The following is a 16,605-nucleotide window of genomic DNA, read 5'->3' as shown; positions in this document are numbered from 1 at the left end:
TAAAGATAATGACAATTTTTCATATGTCTATAGGCCGTGCACCTGTCTTCTTCAGAGAAGTTTCTCTTCAAGTCCCTTGCCCAGCCTGCAATGGGATCACTTGCTCTTTTCTTGCTAATACATTTGAGTTCTCTGTGGATTCTGGTTATTAAACCTTTGTCGGAGATATAACCTGCAAATATCTTCTCCCATTCTGAGGGCTGTTTGCTTGCTTTACTTACTGTATTCTTGGCTGTGCAGAAGCTTTTTAGTTTGATAGGGTCCCAGTAGTGTATTTTTGAAGCTGCTTCAATTGCCCTGGGGGTCCTCCTCATAAAATACTCGCCCACACCGATTTCTTCAAGGGTTTTCCCTGCACTCTCTTCCAGTGTTATTATAGTTTCATGTCTTAAGTTTAAATCTTTAATCCAGTGAGAGTCTATCTTAGTTAATGGTGAAAGGTGTGGGTCCAGTTTCAGTCTTCTACAGGTTGCCAGACAGTTCAGCCAGTACCATTTGTTAAATAGGGCATCTTTTCCCCACTCAATGTTTTTACTTGGCTTGTCAAAGATCAAATAATGGTAAGTAGCTGGATTTATTTCTTGGTTCTCTATTCTGTTGCAGACATCTTTCTCTCTGTTTTTGTGTCAGTACCATGCTGTTTTGATCACTATCGATTTATAGTATAGTCTGAGCTCTGGTAGTGTGATTCCTCCTGCTTTGTTTTTATTTCTGAGTAATGTCTTGGTTATTGGAGGTTTTTTTCTGATTCCATATAAAACGAAATATTATTTTTTCAAGATCTTTAAAGTATGACAGTGCAGCTTTAATAGGGATTGCATTAAAATTGTATATTGCTTTGGATAGTATGGACATTTTAACAATGTTGATTCTTCCAGCCATGAGCATGGTATGTTTTTCCATTTGTTAACATTTTCAGCTATTTCTTTTCTTAGAGTTTCATAGTTCTCTTTATAGAGATCTTTCACATCCTTTGTTAGATAAACTCCCAAATAGTTCATCTTCTTTGGCACTACTGTGAATGGAATGGAGTCCTTAACTGTTTTAGCAGCATGACTCTTGTTGGTATATATAATGGCTACCGATTTATGAATGTTGATTTTGTAACATGAGACGCTGCTGTATTCCTTGATCATGTCTAAGAGTTTTATAGTAGAATCCCTGGTGTTTTCCAGATATACAATCATATCATCTGCGAAGAGCAAAAGTTTGATCTCTTCTGACCCTATATGGATACCCTGGATCGCCTTTCCTTCCCTAAATGCAGTGGCTAAAATTTCCATTACAATGTTAAAGAGCAGTGGAGACAATAGGCAGCCTTGTCTGGTTCCTGATCTGAGTGGAAATGATTCCAATTTAACTCCATTCAATATGATATTGGCTGTGGGTTTGCTGTAGATGGCCTCTATCAGTTTAAGAAATGTCCCTTCTATACCAATTTTCTTAAGTGTTCTGATCATGAAGGGATGCTGGATATTATCAAAAACTTTTTCTGCATCGACTGAGAGAATCATTTCTTTTTATTTGTTTATGTGCTGAATTATACTTATAGATTTACGGATATTGAACCAGCCTTGAGACCCTGGGATAAAACCGACTTGGTCATGATGTATAATTTGTTTGATGTGTTGCTGGATTCTGTTTGTTAGGATCTTGTTGAATATTTTTGCATCTATATTCATTAGTGATATTGGTCTATAATTTTCTTGTTGGGGGGTCTATAATTTTCTTTTCTTTTCCTGGTTTGGGGATCAGGGTGATGTTTGCTTCATAGAACATGTTGGGTAGTCTTCCTTCTTTTTCTACATTTTGGAACAGGTTGACTAATACAGGTACTAGTTCCTCTTTAAAGGTTTGGTAAAATTCTGACGTGAAGCCATCTGGTCCCGGGCTTTTCTTTTTAGGGAGATTTTGTATGGTTGGTGCTATTTCGGAACTTGACATTGGCCTGTTCAACATTTCCACTTGATTCTGGCTAAGTCTTGGAAGGTGACGTGCTTCCAAGTATTGGTCAATTTCCTTCAGATTTTCATATTTCTGAGAATAAAGTTTCGTGTAATATTCATTAAGGATTTTTTGAATTTCTGAGGGGTCTGTTATTTCATCTTTGTCATTTCTGATTGATGAAATTAGAGATTTTACTCTTTTTTTCCTGGTTAGGTTAGCCAAAGGTTTATCTTTTTTATTGATCTTTTCAAAAAACCAACTTTTTGATTTATTGATCTGTTGTATAATTCTTTTGTTTTCAATTTAATTTAATTCTGCTCTAATTTTGGTTATTTCTTTTCTTCTACTGGGTTTGAGGTTGGAATGTTCTTCCTTTTCCAGTTGCTTGAGATATCCCATTAAGTTGTTAACTTCCTCTCTTTCCGTTCTCTTGAGGAAGGCTTGCAGTGCTATAAATTTCCCTCTTAGGACTGCCTTTGCAGTATCCAGAGGTTCTGATAATTCATGTCTTCATTGTCATTTTGTTGCAAAAATTTGACAATTTCCTTCTTAATCTCATCTCTGACCCAGCTATCATTCAGCATAAGGTTATTTAACTTCCACATTTTTGGATGAATATGCAGATTCCAGTTGTTACTGAGCTCAACTTTTATTCCATGATGGTCTGAGAAGACGCAAGGAATGATTTCTATTCCTTTAAATTTACTGAGGTTAGACTTGTGACCTAAGATGTGATTGATTTTGGAGTATGTTCTGTGGGCTTATGAGAAGTACGTGTATTCAGTTTTGTTGGCATGAAATGTTCTGTAGATGTCTGCTAAATCCAAATGTTGGATGGTTAGGTTTAAATCTAAAATTTCTTTGCTTAGCTTCTTATTGGAGGATCTATCCAACACTGCCAAAGGAGTGTTGAAATCTCTGACTATTATGGAGCTGGAGGAAATCAAGTTCCTCATGTCTGTTCGAGTTTCTCTTATAAATTGAGTTGCATTATGGTTGGGTGCATAAATATTAATAATTGAAATCTCATCATATTGAGTATTGCCCTTAACAAATATGAAGTGAGCATTCTTATCCTTCCTTACTTTTGTTGGTTTAAAGCCTATTGTGTCTGCAAATAGAATTGCAACACCTGCTTTTTTCTGATTACCATTTGCCTGAAATATGGACAACCATCCTTTCACCTGAGTCTATATTTATCTTTTAAGGTAAGATGTGACTCTTGTATGCAGCAAATATCTGGCCTGAGTTTTTGTATCCAGTCAGCTAACTTGTGCCTCTTTAGAGGACAGTTTAAGCCGTTCACATTAATAGTGAATATTGATAAGTCGGGTAAAATTTGGGGTATCAAGTTTTTCAAAAGTCCAGTGGACATTTTTAAACCTTTCACTACTGTGGAAGTTGGAGTTTGATCAAAAGTTTCTGAGTGAGTTTACTTTTGTGGTAGAGAATTGTGCTGGTCATTATGGAGGATAGGTCTGAGAATATCCTGAAGAGCTGGTTTGATTATGGCAAATTTCTTCAATGACATATGAATGTCATTGAAGTATTTAATTTCTCCATCATAAATGAAACTCAGTTTAGCTGGGTTCAGGATCTGGGGTTGAAAGTTATTTTGTTGTAGGAGATTAAAAGTCGATGACTACCCTCTTCTGGTTGAAAGTTTCAGCAGAGAGATCTACAGTCATTCTAATATTCTTCCCTTTGTAGGTAACGGATTTCTTACATCTGGCTGCTTTCAGAATTTTCTCCTTCATATTAACTTTAGTGAAGTTAATTATGATATACCTGGGGGATGTCTTATGTGGCTTGAGTCATGTTGGGGTTCTGAAACTGTCTGCTATCAAATTTCAGAATCTCTTGGCATGTCTGGAAAATTCTGTGTCATAATTTCATGGAGAAGGGCCTCTGTGCCTTGCAAGGCTACTTCATCACTTTCAGGGATTCCAATGAGGTGGATATTAGCCTTCTTCAAATTATCCCAGACCTCTCTGAGAGAATGATCCATTTTTGCTCTCCATTTCTCTTCCTCTTTGAGAGTTTGGGAGTGTTCAAAAGCTTTGTCTTCAATGTCAGAAATCCTTTCTTCTGCTTTCTCCACTCTGTTACTGAGGGATTCTACTGTATTTTTCAGATCTTTGAGGGCTGCAAATTCTTGCTTCAGTGCGTCAAAATCTTTGGTGGTTTTGTCCTTAAATTCGTTAAATTCTTGAGACAACTTTTGAATTTCTCCTCAAATTTCTAATTCCAACTTTTGAATTGCTGCTCAAATTTCTAATTCCAAATTTTCCTCCATTTTATTAATCTTGTTTGTGATCCAAATTCTGAATTTGATTTCTGACATCTCGGCCAGCTATTTATGAATGGAATCTTCAGTTACATCTGCCATATCTTTCCTTGGGGGGGTTGATCTATTCTGGTTATTCATGTTACCAGAGTTTTTCCACTGATTCCACCCCATGATTATTTTAAACCATTTGATTTTTCCCCTGGAGCTTTGTCAAGGACCCGTACAGTGCTATGGCCTGAGAAACTGGGGACCTGTTTGGTGTGGTGGGGCTATGTGTTTCTGTCTTGTTTTCAGCTGGTCTCTGTCTGACCCTAGTGAAACAGTTACTCTGGGTTGAAGTCTCAGCTGTGGAGAAATACCAGCCATTAAGTCACCCCTCCCCACACAGGCAACAATTGGAAAAGGAAAATCAAACCTTCCTACAACCATACACCCAGGGCACTACTTGAATAGTCCTCAGGCTATTGGCTCAGTTGAAAAGGTCCAAATCAATTGTCTCAGTCAGCACCTGTCTCAGGTGGGAGAGTTTAAAAGGTCTCTGGCAACTGGATCACAGGGGTCTGGTGACAACTCAGATATACTTGCTCTGGTGCTCCCTGAGGTCAGGAAGGCCCACCCAGCAAATAGATCAGTCTGGGAAGGTTGATGCCTCCTTCCCCACCTTGCACCTCTGTCACACCCAGTCACTGATATCCACACAGGGCTGTGACCCAGTTGCCTCTAGTGAACAGATACTCCAGGGGTTTGCACTTGCCTGAATCACAAGGAAATTTATATCTGCTCAGCCAGATCGCTGAGCTCTTAAGAGCAAGCTCAAATTTTATAATATAGTCAGGCACAAATATTTAAAACACATTAGTGGATGGCACCTATAGCTCAAAGGAGTAAGGCATTGGCCCCATATGCCAAAAGTGGTGGGTTTAAACCCAGCCCTGGCAAAAAAAAAAAGGAGAAAGAAAAAAAAACCACATTATTACTGTCTGCCTCAGCATTTCTCAGGGTGTGATACATGGTTAATATTAGCAGTGACAGGAAGTTGCTTCACCCTTAGATAATCTTAAATTCCCTGAGATTTATTGTAAATCTGGCCCCTTCCTAGCCAGATCTTGTTGTCTCCCTTTTTCACAACTCTTAATGTTCAAGTTGTGCCCTTACAAGGGAGGACAGAAAGGTTATTTAACCTGCCATATTCAGTACTTTAGCATGTAAGTAGATATCTACTTAAGTGAATAATAGTCCTTTTGAAATAGAGGTCTTTTTAAGAAAAACTAACTCAACTTTGAAATTTTGATGAAACTTACAAGTGAATAGAGATATTAAAATAGCAAAATAGGAAAAGAAATAAATAATAACTAATGGCTTTTCTGCACTCCAGCAACAGTAACAAACCAGGAAATAGAAGATATTTTATTCTTAATAGTAATGAACAAAATTAATGAAATGGGACTCTGTGAGATGTGTTTAAATCTGGAGACAAAACTTTGTGAGGTAGTATCAAAAAAGGCTCCAACAAAAGGCAAGGCAGCCTCTAGACGGGAAGAACAGACATCAGACCAGCTATTCTTCACAGGTAAGTTTATAGGTATAATGCCATCCAGGCGAAAGTTTCAATAAGCTTTTAAAAAATATAGATAGCAACAAAATGCTTCTAAAATTCAAAGGACAAAACAGAAGCATACCAGAAGGAAGCGGGCTGAGCGTGCCCTGAGCCGAACGTCCGCTTCTGCCAACAGCTCGAACTCAGCCACGCGGCCTGCAGCATCGATCACGGCGCTGCGGCAGAGGAAGCTGCAAGAGGGAACAGAGTTTCCTTAGCTTGACTCCCCAAGGCTCCCTCATTTTGCACTTCCCCGTGGGGCGGCTGGTTGTTCTTTGGTTCCTCCTGTATATACTCTGATGCACAATAGTGAATTTTCGTGCATGACGCATTGAAGAGGGATTCAGCCCACAGTCTCAGTGGGGAAAAGAACCTTTCTCCAGCCACCTCCTTTTTCATGTGACTTGATGGAATCTTTGGTTACAAAAGAGGTTTAGCATCAGTAACCGCAGAAGGCTAAGACAACACCAAATAGTCTCAGGACCATTTGCAGTTCAAGTCGCTCACTTGACTTGAAGTCAAGTCAGTAAGCATGGCTGGCCTTCCTCAGCCTCAGGGGACCCCCAGCATTTGCCCCTAAAGGCTCAGGCTATTCATCCTTCTTCCTTGTGTCAACCAGCGATGTTCCTTCCCTGCATCTCAGCAGGGGAGACACGAAGTTCAGGAACACTTCAAAGCTCACAGTTTTGACCTTGAGAATACGACTGTGATGGTAAAACCCACAAAGGAAGGCTTTTAAAATGCCTTTCTGACTTCATATTCTGTAGCACATTTCCTGTCATTTGGAAGTAGTGTCACATTAAAACAAAATGACCGTCTCTGATAAATATTTGGAATAATTTAGGCAGAGATTTTTTTGGTGAGGATTAAAATGAGACAAAATAGACAAAGAGAAAGCACAATTGTGGCATATATTGGAAACTTAATATATTTTCGTCTTTTCCCTTGTGTGAGTGTAAGTGTGTGTGTGAGTGTATATGTGTGTGTCTGTGTGAGTGTATATATGTGTGTGTCTGTGTGAGTGTATGTGTGTGTGTGTCTGTGTGAGTGTATATGTGTGTGTGTCTGTGTGAGTGTGTAAGTGTATATGTGTGTGTCTGTGCGAGTGTGTGTGTGAGTGTATATGTATGTGTGTCTATGTGAGTGTATATATGTGTGTGTGTCTGTGTGAGTGTATATGTGAGTGTATATATGTGTGTGTCTGTGTGAGTGTGTGTGAGTGTATATATGTGTGTCTGTGTGAGTGTATATGTGTGTGTCTGTGTTAGTGTGTAAGTGTATATGTGTGTGTCTGTGTGAGTGTGTGTGTGAGTGTATATATGTGTGTGTCTGTGTGAGTGTATATATGTGTGTGTGTCTGTGTGAGTGTATATATGTGTGTGTCTGTGCGAGTGTGTGTGAGTGTATATATGTGTGTGTCTGTGTGAGTGTATATGTGTGTGTGTGTCTGTGTGAGTGTATATGTGTGTGAGTGTATATATGTGTGTGTCTCTGTGTGAGTGTGTAAGTGTATATGTGTGTGTCTGTGTGAGTGTGTGTGAGTGTATATGTGTGTGTGTCTGTGTGAGTGTATATATGTGTGTGTCTGTGTGAGTGTATATGTGTGTGTGTCTGTGTGAGTGTGTGTGTGAGTGTATATATGTGTGTGTCTGTGTGTGTGAGTGTATATATGTGTGTGTCTGTGTGAGTGTATATGTGTGTGTCTGTGTTAGTGTGTAAGTGTATATGTGTGTGTCTGTGTGAGTGTGTGTGAGTGTATATATGTGTGTGTCTGTGTGAGTGTATATGTGTGTGTGTCTGTGTGAGTGTATATGTGTGTGTGAGTGTATATATGTGTGTGTCTCTGTGTGAGTGTGTAAGTGTATATGTGTGTCTGTGTGAGTGTGTGTGAGTGTATATGTGTGTGTGTCTGTGTGAGTGTATATATGTGTGTGTCTGTGTGAGTGTATATGTGTGTGTGTCTGTGTGAGTGTGTGTGTGAGTGTATATATGTGTGTGTCTGTGTGTGTGAGTGTATATATGTGTGTGTCTGTGTGAGTGTATATGTGTGTGTCTGTGTTAGTGTGTAAGTGTATATGTGTGTGTCTGTGTGAGTGTGTGTGAGTGTATATATGTGTGTGTCTGTGTGAGTGTGTGTGAGTGTATATATGTGTGTGTCTGTGTGAGTGTATATGTGTGTGTGTGTCTGTGTGAGTGTATATGTGTGTGTGAGTGTATATATGTGTGTGTCTCTGTGTGAGTGTGTAAGTGTATATGTGTGTGTGTGAGTGTGTGTGAGTGTATATGTGTGTGTGTCTGTGTGAGTGTATATGTGTGTGTGAGTGTATATATGTGTGTGTCTGTGTGAGTGTATATGTGTGTGTGTCTGTGTGAGTGTGTGTGTGAGTGTATATATGTGTGTGTGTATCCATTAAAACACATTCCTTTGGATTCATAGTTAACCCTGAAAGTTAAAGATACTAAATGATTTACTTATTTAGTATTATCCTTAGTCTATATCTAATTCTTACTGAGAAATAGACTGACAGTAAGAACTTGATTGATTTAATCATTAAGGATCCTCTCCCCTTCAGAAAGCAGATTTGATTTACCACAGCACTATGTTGAAAAATGGGGTTTCTATTAGCACTGCTGCTATTCTGCTGGGATTTTTGTTTGTTTTGAGACAGAACCTCAAGCGGCATCACAGCTCACAGCAACTTCCAACTCCTGGGCTTAAGTGATTCTCTTGCCTCAGCCTCCCAAGTAGCTGGGACTATAGGCACCCACCACAATGGCCGGCCATTTTTTGGTTGTAGTTGTCATTGCTGTTTGGCAGGCCCGGGCTGCATTTGAACCCACCAGCTCTGGTGTATGTGGCCAGCACCTTAGCTGCTTGAGCTACAGGTGCTGAGCCAAGGGATATTGTTTTTTTAACATCACTAGAAGTCAGTTGAGATATGCTGGGAAAAGTTCAAACCTTTGGCGGCGCCTGTTGCTCAGTGGTTACGGCACAGGTCATGTACAACAGGCTGGTAGGTTCAAACCCAGCCTGGGGCAGCTAAAACAACATGACAACTGCAACCAAAAAATTAGCTGGTCATCATGGTGAGCACCTGTAGTCCCAGCTACTTGGGAGGCTGAGGCAAGAGAATCACATAAGCCCAAGAGTTGGAGATTGCTATGAGCTGTGATGCCACGGCACTCTATCAAGGGCAACATAGTGAGACTCTGTCTCTACAAAAAAAAAAAAAAAAAAAGTTCAAACCTCAGCAGAAGATGCTATAATGTTGAAAGGGCCTGTCATTTGAAATAGGGTTTCGTGGGTCAAATATTTCCCAATTGCATCATGTTTTTTTTGACTCCCATGCTTCTAGCCTGTTCATTTCCACTGGTCAACATGACAGGCAAGGAAGAGAAAATGGAAGTATTTCAGAAAAAAAAAACAAACAAAACCATGGGCCTTTCTTGGGAGTGGTTAAATACAACAATCTAATGCAGTGGTTCTCAACCTTCCTAATGCGCAGCCCTTTAATACAGTTCCTATGGGTCACAACCGACAGGTTGAGAACTGTTGGAATGCAATACTACCCTGGAATCCTAAGGATAGAAACTTCCTAAGCAGAACTTTGGTGCAGTCATGTTCAGAGCCAAAATGATCTGCGGAATGACATGCAGCTCACCCTCAGTAACTGCATTTTCAGTAACTTTGTTTCAGACAAAGGTCATGAAACAATGCTCATGGAATCCTGGAAGTGGGCCCTTTATTTCTTTGGTTTTGAAATCACTCTTCTTGGCACAGATATTCTGAGACCTCTTCCAAGATGATTCAGAGGGTCGCCAGGGTCATCATGAATACTCCCTCCTGTCTCCTTAGCCAACTCCACTTTGCCTGCTGAGAGACAGGAAGGAAGCCATGCGATCTGGAGGTGGAAGGAGTCGGGGAGCTGCCCCGGTCGGTGGGCTTGAATGGACACGGTGTGGTGAAGCCCTGCCCAGGCCCTGTGGCTGACAGTCTGCGGGTCTCCAGCAGGGGTGTGGTGCCCACCCACCTGGAAGTGTCCATTCCTGGGGTTGCTGATGTCACCTAGAGATGTGGCTCATATTTTCATATAATGACAGAACGTTCTGGGGAACTCTTTTAGGCCCATCTCATGCTCCTGTTAAAAATCCAAATACAGGGCAGTGCCTGTGGCTCAAAGGGGTGGGGCGCCAGACCCAACTGCTGGAGGTGGCAGGTTCAAACCCAGCCCTGGCCAAAAACTGCAAAAAAAAAAAAAAATCCAAATACAATTATTCTTTGGTTTCTCTGTCATCATCCCGGAGACAAAGCCTTCGCGGCTGTTTGCTGAGGGCACGATGTTCATTCAATAACCATTTATCATGTCTCATCAAAGTTTCCATTCCAAGCTACCCAAAGTAACTCTTTTCATACGTTTTTTTTCATTTTCATAACTGGAAAAATGCCCAACTCCTTTAGGTCATCTTGGGTTTTTGACAAAAAGCAACATAAAATGTTGGTAATAAAATGTCAAAGTCATTGGCCAAAAACTGGATGGGTCGACTGCAGTTCTCCAGCTGCTGTTTCAAGGGACTCCAACTTCCAGTGCCATTGATTATGCAGTTAATTTCCAGCACCCCTTGTGCTGATTCTTTAATTAAAGCACACTCTGAACATTTGCATGTATCTTGAAATACATGCAAAGAAAACCATTTTTAATAAACCCCGTCAGGGTTCTCAGAAGAGAAGAACTTCACCGAGGCAATTTTTTAAGTCTTTTGTTGGTTAGGGCTTTTCTAGAATTTATTTAGAATAGTGGTTCTCAACCTTCCTAATGCCACGATGTATTTTTTATTTATTTATTTATTTATTTATTTTTATTATTGTTGGGGATTCATTGAGGGTACAATAAGCCAGGTTACACTGATTGTATTTGTTAGGTAAAGTCCCTCCTGCAATCATGTCTTGCCCCCCAGAAAGTGTGGCACACACCAAGGCCCCACCCCTCTCCCTCCTTCCCTCTCTCTGCTTTTCCTTCCCCCCTCCATGACCTTAATTGTCATTAATTGTCCTCCTATCAAAATTGAGTACATAGGATTCATGCTTCTCCATTCTTGTTACAAAGGAGTTACGACTCACAGGCTGAGGACCCTGGTTTAGAAATAAAGCCTTTTGTCCATTTTTTTCACCTGGAAATCATCATCAAACATTAATTACTTCAAGTTGTGGAGGTGCGGTGTGAAGGTGGGTGTGTACCTTCGCATAGTATTAAACACAGGTGTGTTTCCCTATGCCACCCACCCTTGTACTTGGCACCACCTTTGAGGTCAAAGCACTGAGTTCACTGTACCGCCTCTGAGATATAGAACAAAGAGGTTGTGCTGTCCCTCTGGAACCTGCACTAAGCAAGCAGGGACAGTGTACAGCGTTTTAGGAAAACACAACATTTTCAAGATCTTCTTGCCAACAGAGAAGACTCCCAGCACCAACCCAGCTGCTCACCTGCTTGTTTTCAAGATCTGCCTCAAAAAGGAAACAACTTTCCAGTGCAAATTGAAGGCACATTTCCTAATGGTTCTGTACAGAGGAGTCCCGGGGGTGGGAGGATTACCTGTATTGGCAGTTGTATATCTCCACCTGGCCTGCCAGGGCAGACCTGGGGCCCTTCACACTCACATGAGCCACAGACATCCCGGCTGCCTCTGTGGAATACTCGACCACGACCACGTAGTAGCCAACCTGTGGCACACGCAGCCGCAGATGCAGCTCCACCTGTCGGAGAGGCCGAGCAGACAGACCATCAACCAGACGTGAAACAGGTACACTTACACACACAGTGGTGAGAAGAGCGCAGAGCAGGCACCCTGGACGAACTTGTACGCGCCTTCTTGGGAGGGGTATGTTTCCACAGGTAGGGTGCCAGATAAAGTACATGGTGCCCTGTTCAATTTTAAACAGAGACAACCAACAAACAATTCTTCATTGTTTATCTGCATTTCCAATTCTACGGGGCAGCCTGTCTTCTTATTTTCTAAATCTGGCAACACTGCGTTGTAGCATAAGGTTTTCTATTCTTTCCCCCTAGCAATGTTTTAGTCACTTGTTTTCAAAATAAAAGACACACCGAAAAGTCGAAGTAAAAAGGAATTACTGAGGGAGGATGAGAGGGATGGAGATGTACCTTGAGGCTCATTAACTGTTCTTTTAAAAAGAAATTTTTAATTATATGAATGGAAATACTATAAAAGTGACACACACACCCCTATTTTGGGATAATGACTGTGACTAGCTCAGTTTTTCTACTTTGTTTTTTTATTATTTTAAAATGTTTTCCTTTTTGTTTGTTTGTTTTTATTAAATCATAACTGTATGCATTGATGCATTTATGGGGTTCAGTGTACTGATTTGATAGACAATGTGAAATGCTTACATTGAACTGATTAATAGGTTTTTATACTTCGAAGCTATTTTCATGGCCTGAATGTGAACACCCATTTTGATTTTTTTAAGAAAAACTAGACCATGGCAATTTGGGATGCCTTTGCACTGCTATGACAGAGACCAGGTAGCCCGGGAATGATTTACTGTCTGGTTCTTTACAGAAAAGTGTCTCCTCCCCTGAGGGCACCTGTTGAATAGGAGCTTGGGGTATGGAATCAGACTGTCTCCAGCTGTGTGATCTGGGCACATTACTTAACATCTGTATGCCTCAGTATCCGCCTGTGTAAAATAAGGGTAATAACGGTACCTACCTCCTAAGACTGTCATGAGAGTGAAATGAATTAATACACGCAGAGCTTGTATAACTGTATTTAACTCATAATAAGCATTATAAAAATATAGATTATGACTATTGTTTTTTACCATAACTTCCTTTATTTGCTTGATAGTATTTCATGGGCCTTTTATCAATTGGCTGATACACTTCATTTTTCTAATGGCTGCCTAGCATTCCACAGTAGGAATATAAAAATATTTAAGTAATCCCTACTGATGGATGCTTAGGTTGTCTCTAACTACCTCACAACATATAAGACTATCTGATTATCATCATGTCTATATCTTTATGCTAATATTTCTGTAAGATTCCTAGAAGTGAAATTGCTGGGTCAAAGATGTGTGTGTATAGTTAGTACCTGAGCTAATAGTAGAACTTCATTTCTTGACAGAGGAACGCACATTAGCCCAGAAGCTCAGGTCCGGGAGAGCTTCACCACACTTCATTAAAATGGTCCCCCTTCTTGACTTCAGGAAACTCACATTCACTGTTCCATCTAAATAGCTCTGAACTAAGCAACTTCTGTTTTCCACAGTGATTTTTCTATCACTTAAATAATGGAAAAACTTCTTTTAGGAAAAAAAAAAAAGCAGATTATCCACACCAATTTTGACTCCATGTTACAGAGTGCCACTGCCACTGGTCCATGTGGAGAGATCACTGCCAGGACTTCTCCCCCAGGCATTCTAAACAAGGGCTTGGTGGTCTTTACTCCACCAAAAAACACTCACAGGTAATGATGTATCAGGTTTTCTCCCAGAAGTTATAATTGGCTGCAAGTTCTATCACAGTACTCTATTATAAATCTCTGCTATTTTCCCCACTCTGATTCCTAAGAATCAATCTTTGGAAAATTTGCTGGCAGAGTTTAAAATACATTTGATGGTAAAAGCTGATTTCGAAAACTCAGACAAAAGAAAAAACAATGACAAACAGAAACTTCGCTGCTGTTTTCAATTATTTATCTTTTAAAAGGGGACTGTTAACAAAACCACTGTCAAACTAGAGGAATCTTTCCGGTTTTGTGGCACAGAATTGCACCTCGTTACTTATAAGTGTTCCAGGTTAAAGACATAGAAGGTGGGCTTATCAAATCTGTTGCTTGCATAAAGCTAAGAAGGATGACTAACATGTCCAATGTCAAAATGAGGATTCCAATGATTTGGCCAACAACATTACTGAATTGCTAGTCTGTGCCATATCATCACCTGGGTGACGGGCACACGAAACAAGGCAGACATAGTCTCCACCCTAAGACAGACTTTAACCAAAAACTTGGATAATTAGACAAATACTATGTAAAATTACACGTGATAAGCAGAGGTGCTGTGGAAACATGTAGGGCAGGGGCCCAAGCTGGTCAGGAAGATGAGGGAGAGGAGAAAGCTTAACTGAGGATACAGCAACTTAGCTGAGCATGGAGGACAAGGAGCAGATAACAGGGCCTGAGGGAAGGGAACAGCATTGAGGCAGAGGGAACATCCTGAAATAGGAGGCTACACTACAACATATAAAGCTGTTGTGTCCCACGTACTGCAAGTCCAAGAGTCTGAAGGCAGGCAGAGTGGCTGGGTAAGAGAGAATAAGAAGGGCTCTGATGAGATTGGGAGGTAGAAGGGCAGCTTTACAAGCTATGTTAAAATGGTCTCTGTCCTAACAGCAATGAGATGCTGTTGAATGTAGCTTTCGATTGTATGTGCAGGGCGTGATGGTGAAATGTTCCCATCAGCTGTTGTGTGCTGACTATAGTATGGAGAATGAATAGGGCAGTGGGCAAGAGTTGATGTGGGTGAGTTAATTCTGAGGCTACTGCAGGATCATCATGAAAAATGATGGTATATTGGACAAGGGAGATGGATGATATTTGGGGACACAGACTCAGGATGGATTGGTTTGGGTAGGGGGAAAGAATGGAAGAAGCGAATGATGACCCTAAGAATTCTGGTTTATGCGATGAAATGGATGGTAGTAGCACAGACTTAGGGAACATCAAAATGGAATTTGAGGTGGCTTTGCGACATCACAGAAGTAGTGCCAAGATGGAAGGTGGCCATGCTGCCCTGCATGTGACAGGAGAGCAGGCCTGGGTATACCAAACGGAAAGTTATCCATGCGAGCTTAGGGTCCCACATGGCAAGAGTAAGAATGCTTGGAGAGAGAATACAGAGAAACAAGACAAAGCCTGGGACTGAGCCTTAACAAAGTCTACCATTTCATGGCTAGACAGAAGAGGATGCTCCTGCAAATGATATTTTGGCAAAGTATTCACAGAGATAGAAAGAGAACCAGGCCACTCTTAAATCATAAAAACAAGAGAATGTTGTAGAACATGGAGGAGTGTTCAGCAAGATCTGAAAGCTGATGAGAAGTTAAAGAAATGAGGACTGAAACATGTACATTAGATTTAGTGGCAAGAATATCATTGGAAACCTTGACAAAAAAGAAAAAAAATTAACAGAGTGGGAGGTGGGAGCCAGACTGAAGTGGGTTGAGGTGTGAGCAGGATATAAAGAATTAGAAACAGGGGTGCAAACAATTCTTTGGAGAAGATTTTTTTGGGAAGAGGAGAAGAATTATGGAGCCCTCATGAGTTGTGGGAGAGGTAAGGGGGATTTTAATAAAAATAGGTTAGAATTTAGCATTTTTTAAAGACAGGTGACTTCCAGTTCAGCTGACACAGAGAATTCATGTTTGCTGTACCTCTTGTGCTCCAACAGATGGCAACTCTGGATAAAATATTTTAAAAGAAAAAAAATACATGTGGAACCAAAAGTAAATGGGTGATAGAAAAACTCAAAATGGCACTGTGGCTTAAGTCACAGGCCTGTTGACCTGTGGATCTGGAAGTGGGCTATTTGGGTCAGTAGTTCAGCTCAGGTAGAGTAAAGAGAACTAAATATGCTCCATAAGAGACAGTGGACAGATCCTGGCCCATTTTTTGAAGCCAAGGATGAGGGTTCCATTCAATCATGAGAAGAAGCTAAAACACAATATTGCCCTCCATCTGCCACATGGGTTATGGCTTTATAAGAAGATGTGGAATTTAGAAACCAGAGATCAAACACATGACCTCAGGATGGAGAACTGAGACAAGCCATCTATAGCGTCTGAATCTGTGCTATTCTCAATATCACAACCATGGAGGACGCACGGAATAATGCCCAGCTCGGGGTTGAGGCCCCCTGGGTAAGACATCGCAAAACTACTAGGCTGAGAAAGGAGTAGAGAAAGAAGAGAACTTCAAAAACTCTCACTCAAAATAAACCAATAAGCCTGCAAACACAATTTAAAAACATATAAAGAAATCTAGAGGACACTCATGATGGCTCACATCTATAATCCTAGCACTCCGGGAGGCCAAGGCAGGTGGATTGCCTGAGCTCAGGAGTTCGAAACCAGCCTGAGCCAGTGTGAGACCCCCATCTCTAAAATTAGTCGGGTGTTGTGGCGGGTATCTGTAGAGCCAGCTACTTGGGGGGCTAAGGTAAGAGGATACCTTGAGCCCAAAAGTTTGAGGGTTACTGAGATCTATGATGCCACTGCACTCTACCAAGAATGACAAAGTGAGACTCTGTTTCAAAAAAAAAAAAAAAGAGAAGAAGAAGAAAAAGATGAGTTCACTTCAGATGAGATAAATTTTATGGAACAGTCTGACAAAGACTTTAAGTATACCACAGTCCATAATCTGAAATGCCCAAACTCTGAAAAGGAAATCTGTTTTATAAATTTTGTGATGGTAAAACCTAACCTAACCTAGCCAATCATTTGCTGACAAAGTCTAACATGCACCGGTATAGGTCTATGTGCACAGTCTTTATGTACCTCTCGGTGTGCCGATTTAGGCTTTCACTGGGCAACGATTAACCTATTTGACTACAGGGTGTTGCTCCAGACTGGAAATGTTCTCTTAAAAAAAAAAAAATCTTAAAAATTCTGAATTCTGAAATATACCTGGATCTGAGAGGTTTAGGATATTCAAAAAGATAAAAGGAGTAACTTCCACTCAAAAGTAA

General features: G+C 40.7%; 1 protein-coding gene across 1 annotated transcript in view; it reads right to left on the bottom strand.

Moving 5' to 3' along the window:
- LAMA3 (laminin subunit alpha 3) overlaps window positions 1-16,605 on the bottom strand; it is a 285,924-nt gene that overhangs the window by 111,965 nt on the left and 157,354 nt on the right. The window contains exons 24-25 of the mRNA XM_053571366.1: window positions 11,426-11,586; window positions 5,917-6,025 (exon numbers count right to left, since the gene is read on the bottom strand). Of these exons, the coding sequence (XP_053427341.1) occupies window positions 5,917-6,025; window positions 11,426-11,586 (270 nt within the window). The remainder of the gene's footprint in view (window positions 1-5,916; window positions 6,026-11,425; window positions 11,587-16,605) is intronic.

This window comes from Nycticebus coucang, chromosome 19 (genome assembly GCF_027406575.1).
Source record: "Nycticebus coucang isolate mNycCou1 chromosome 19, mNycCou1.pri, whole genome shotgun sequence".
NCBI classification, from domain to species: Eukaryota; Metazoa; Chordata; class Mammalia; order Primates; family Lorisidae; genus Nycticebus; species Nycticebus coucang.
Note: the sequence above shows the minus strand (reverse complement) of the source record. Positions and strands in the feature narration are given on the sequence as shown.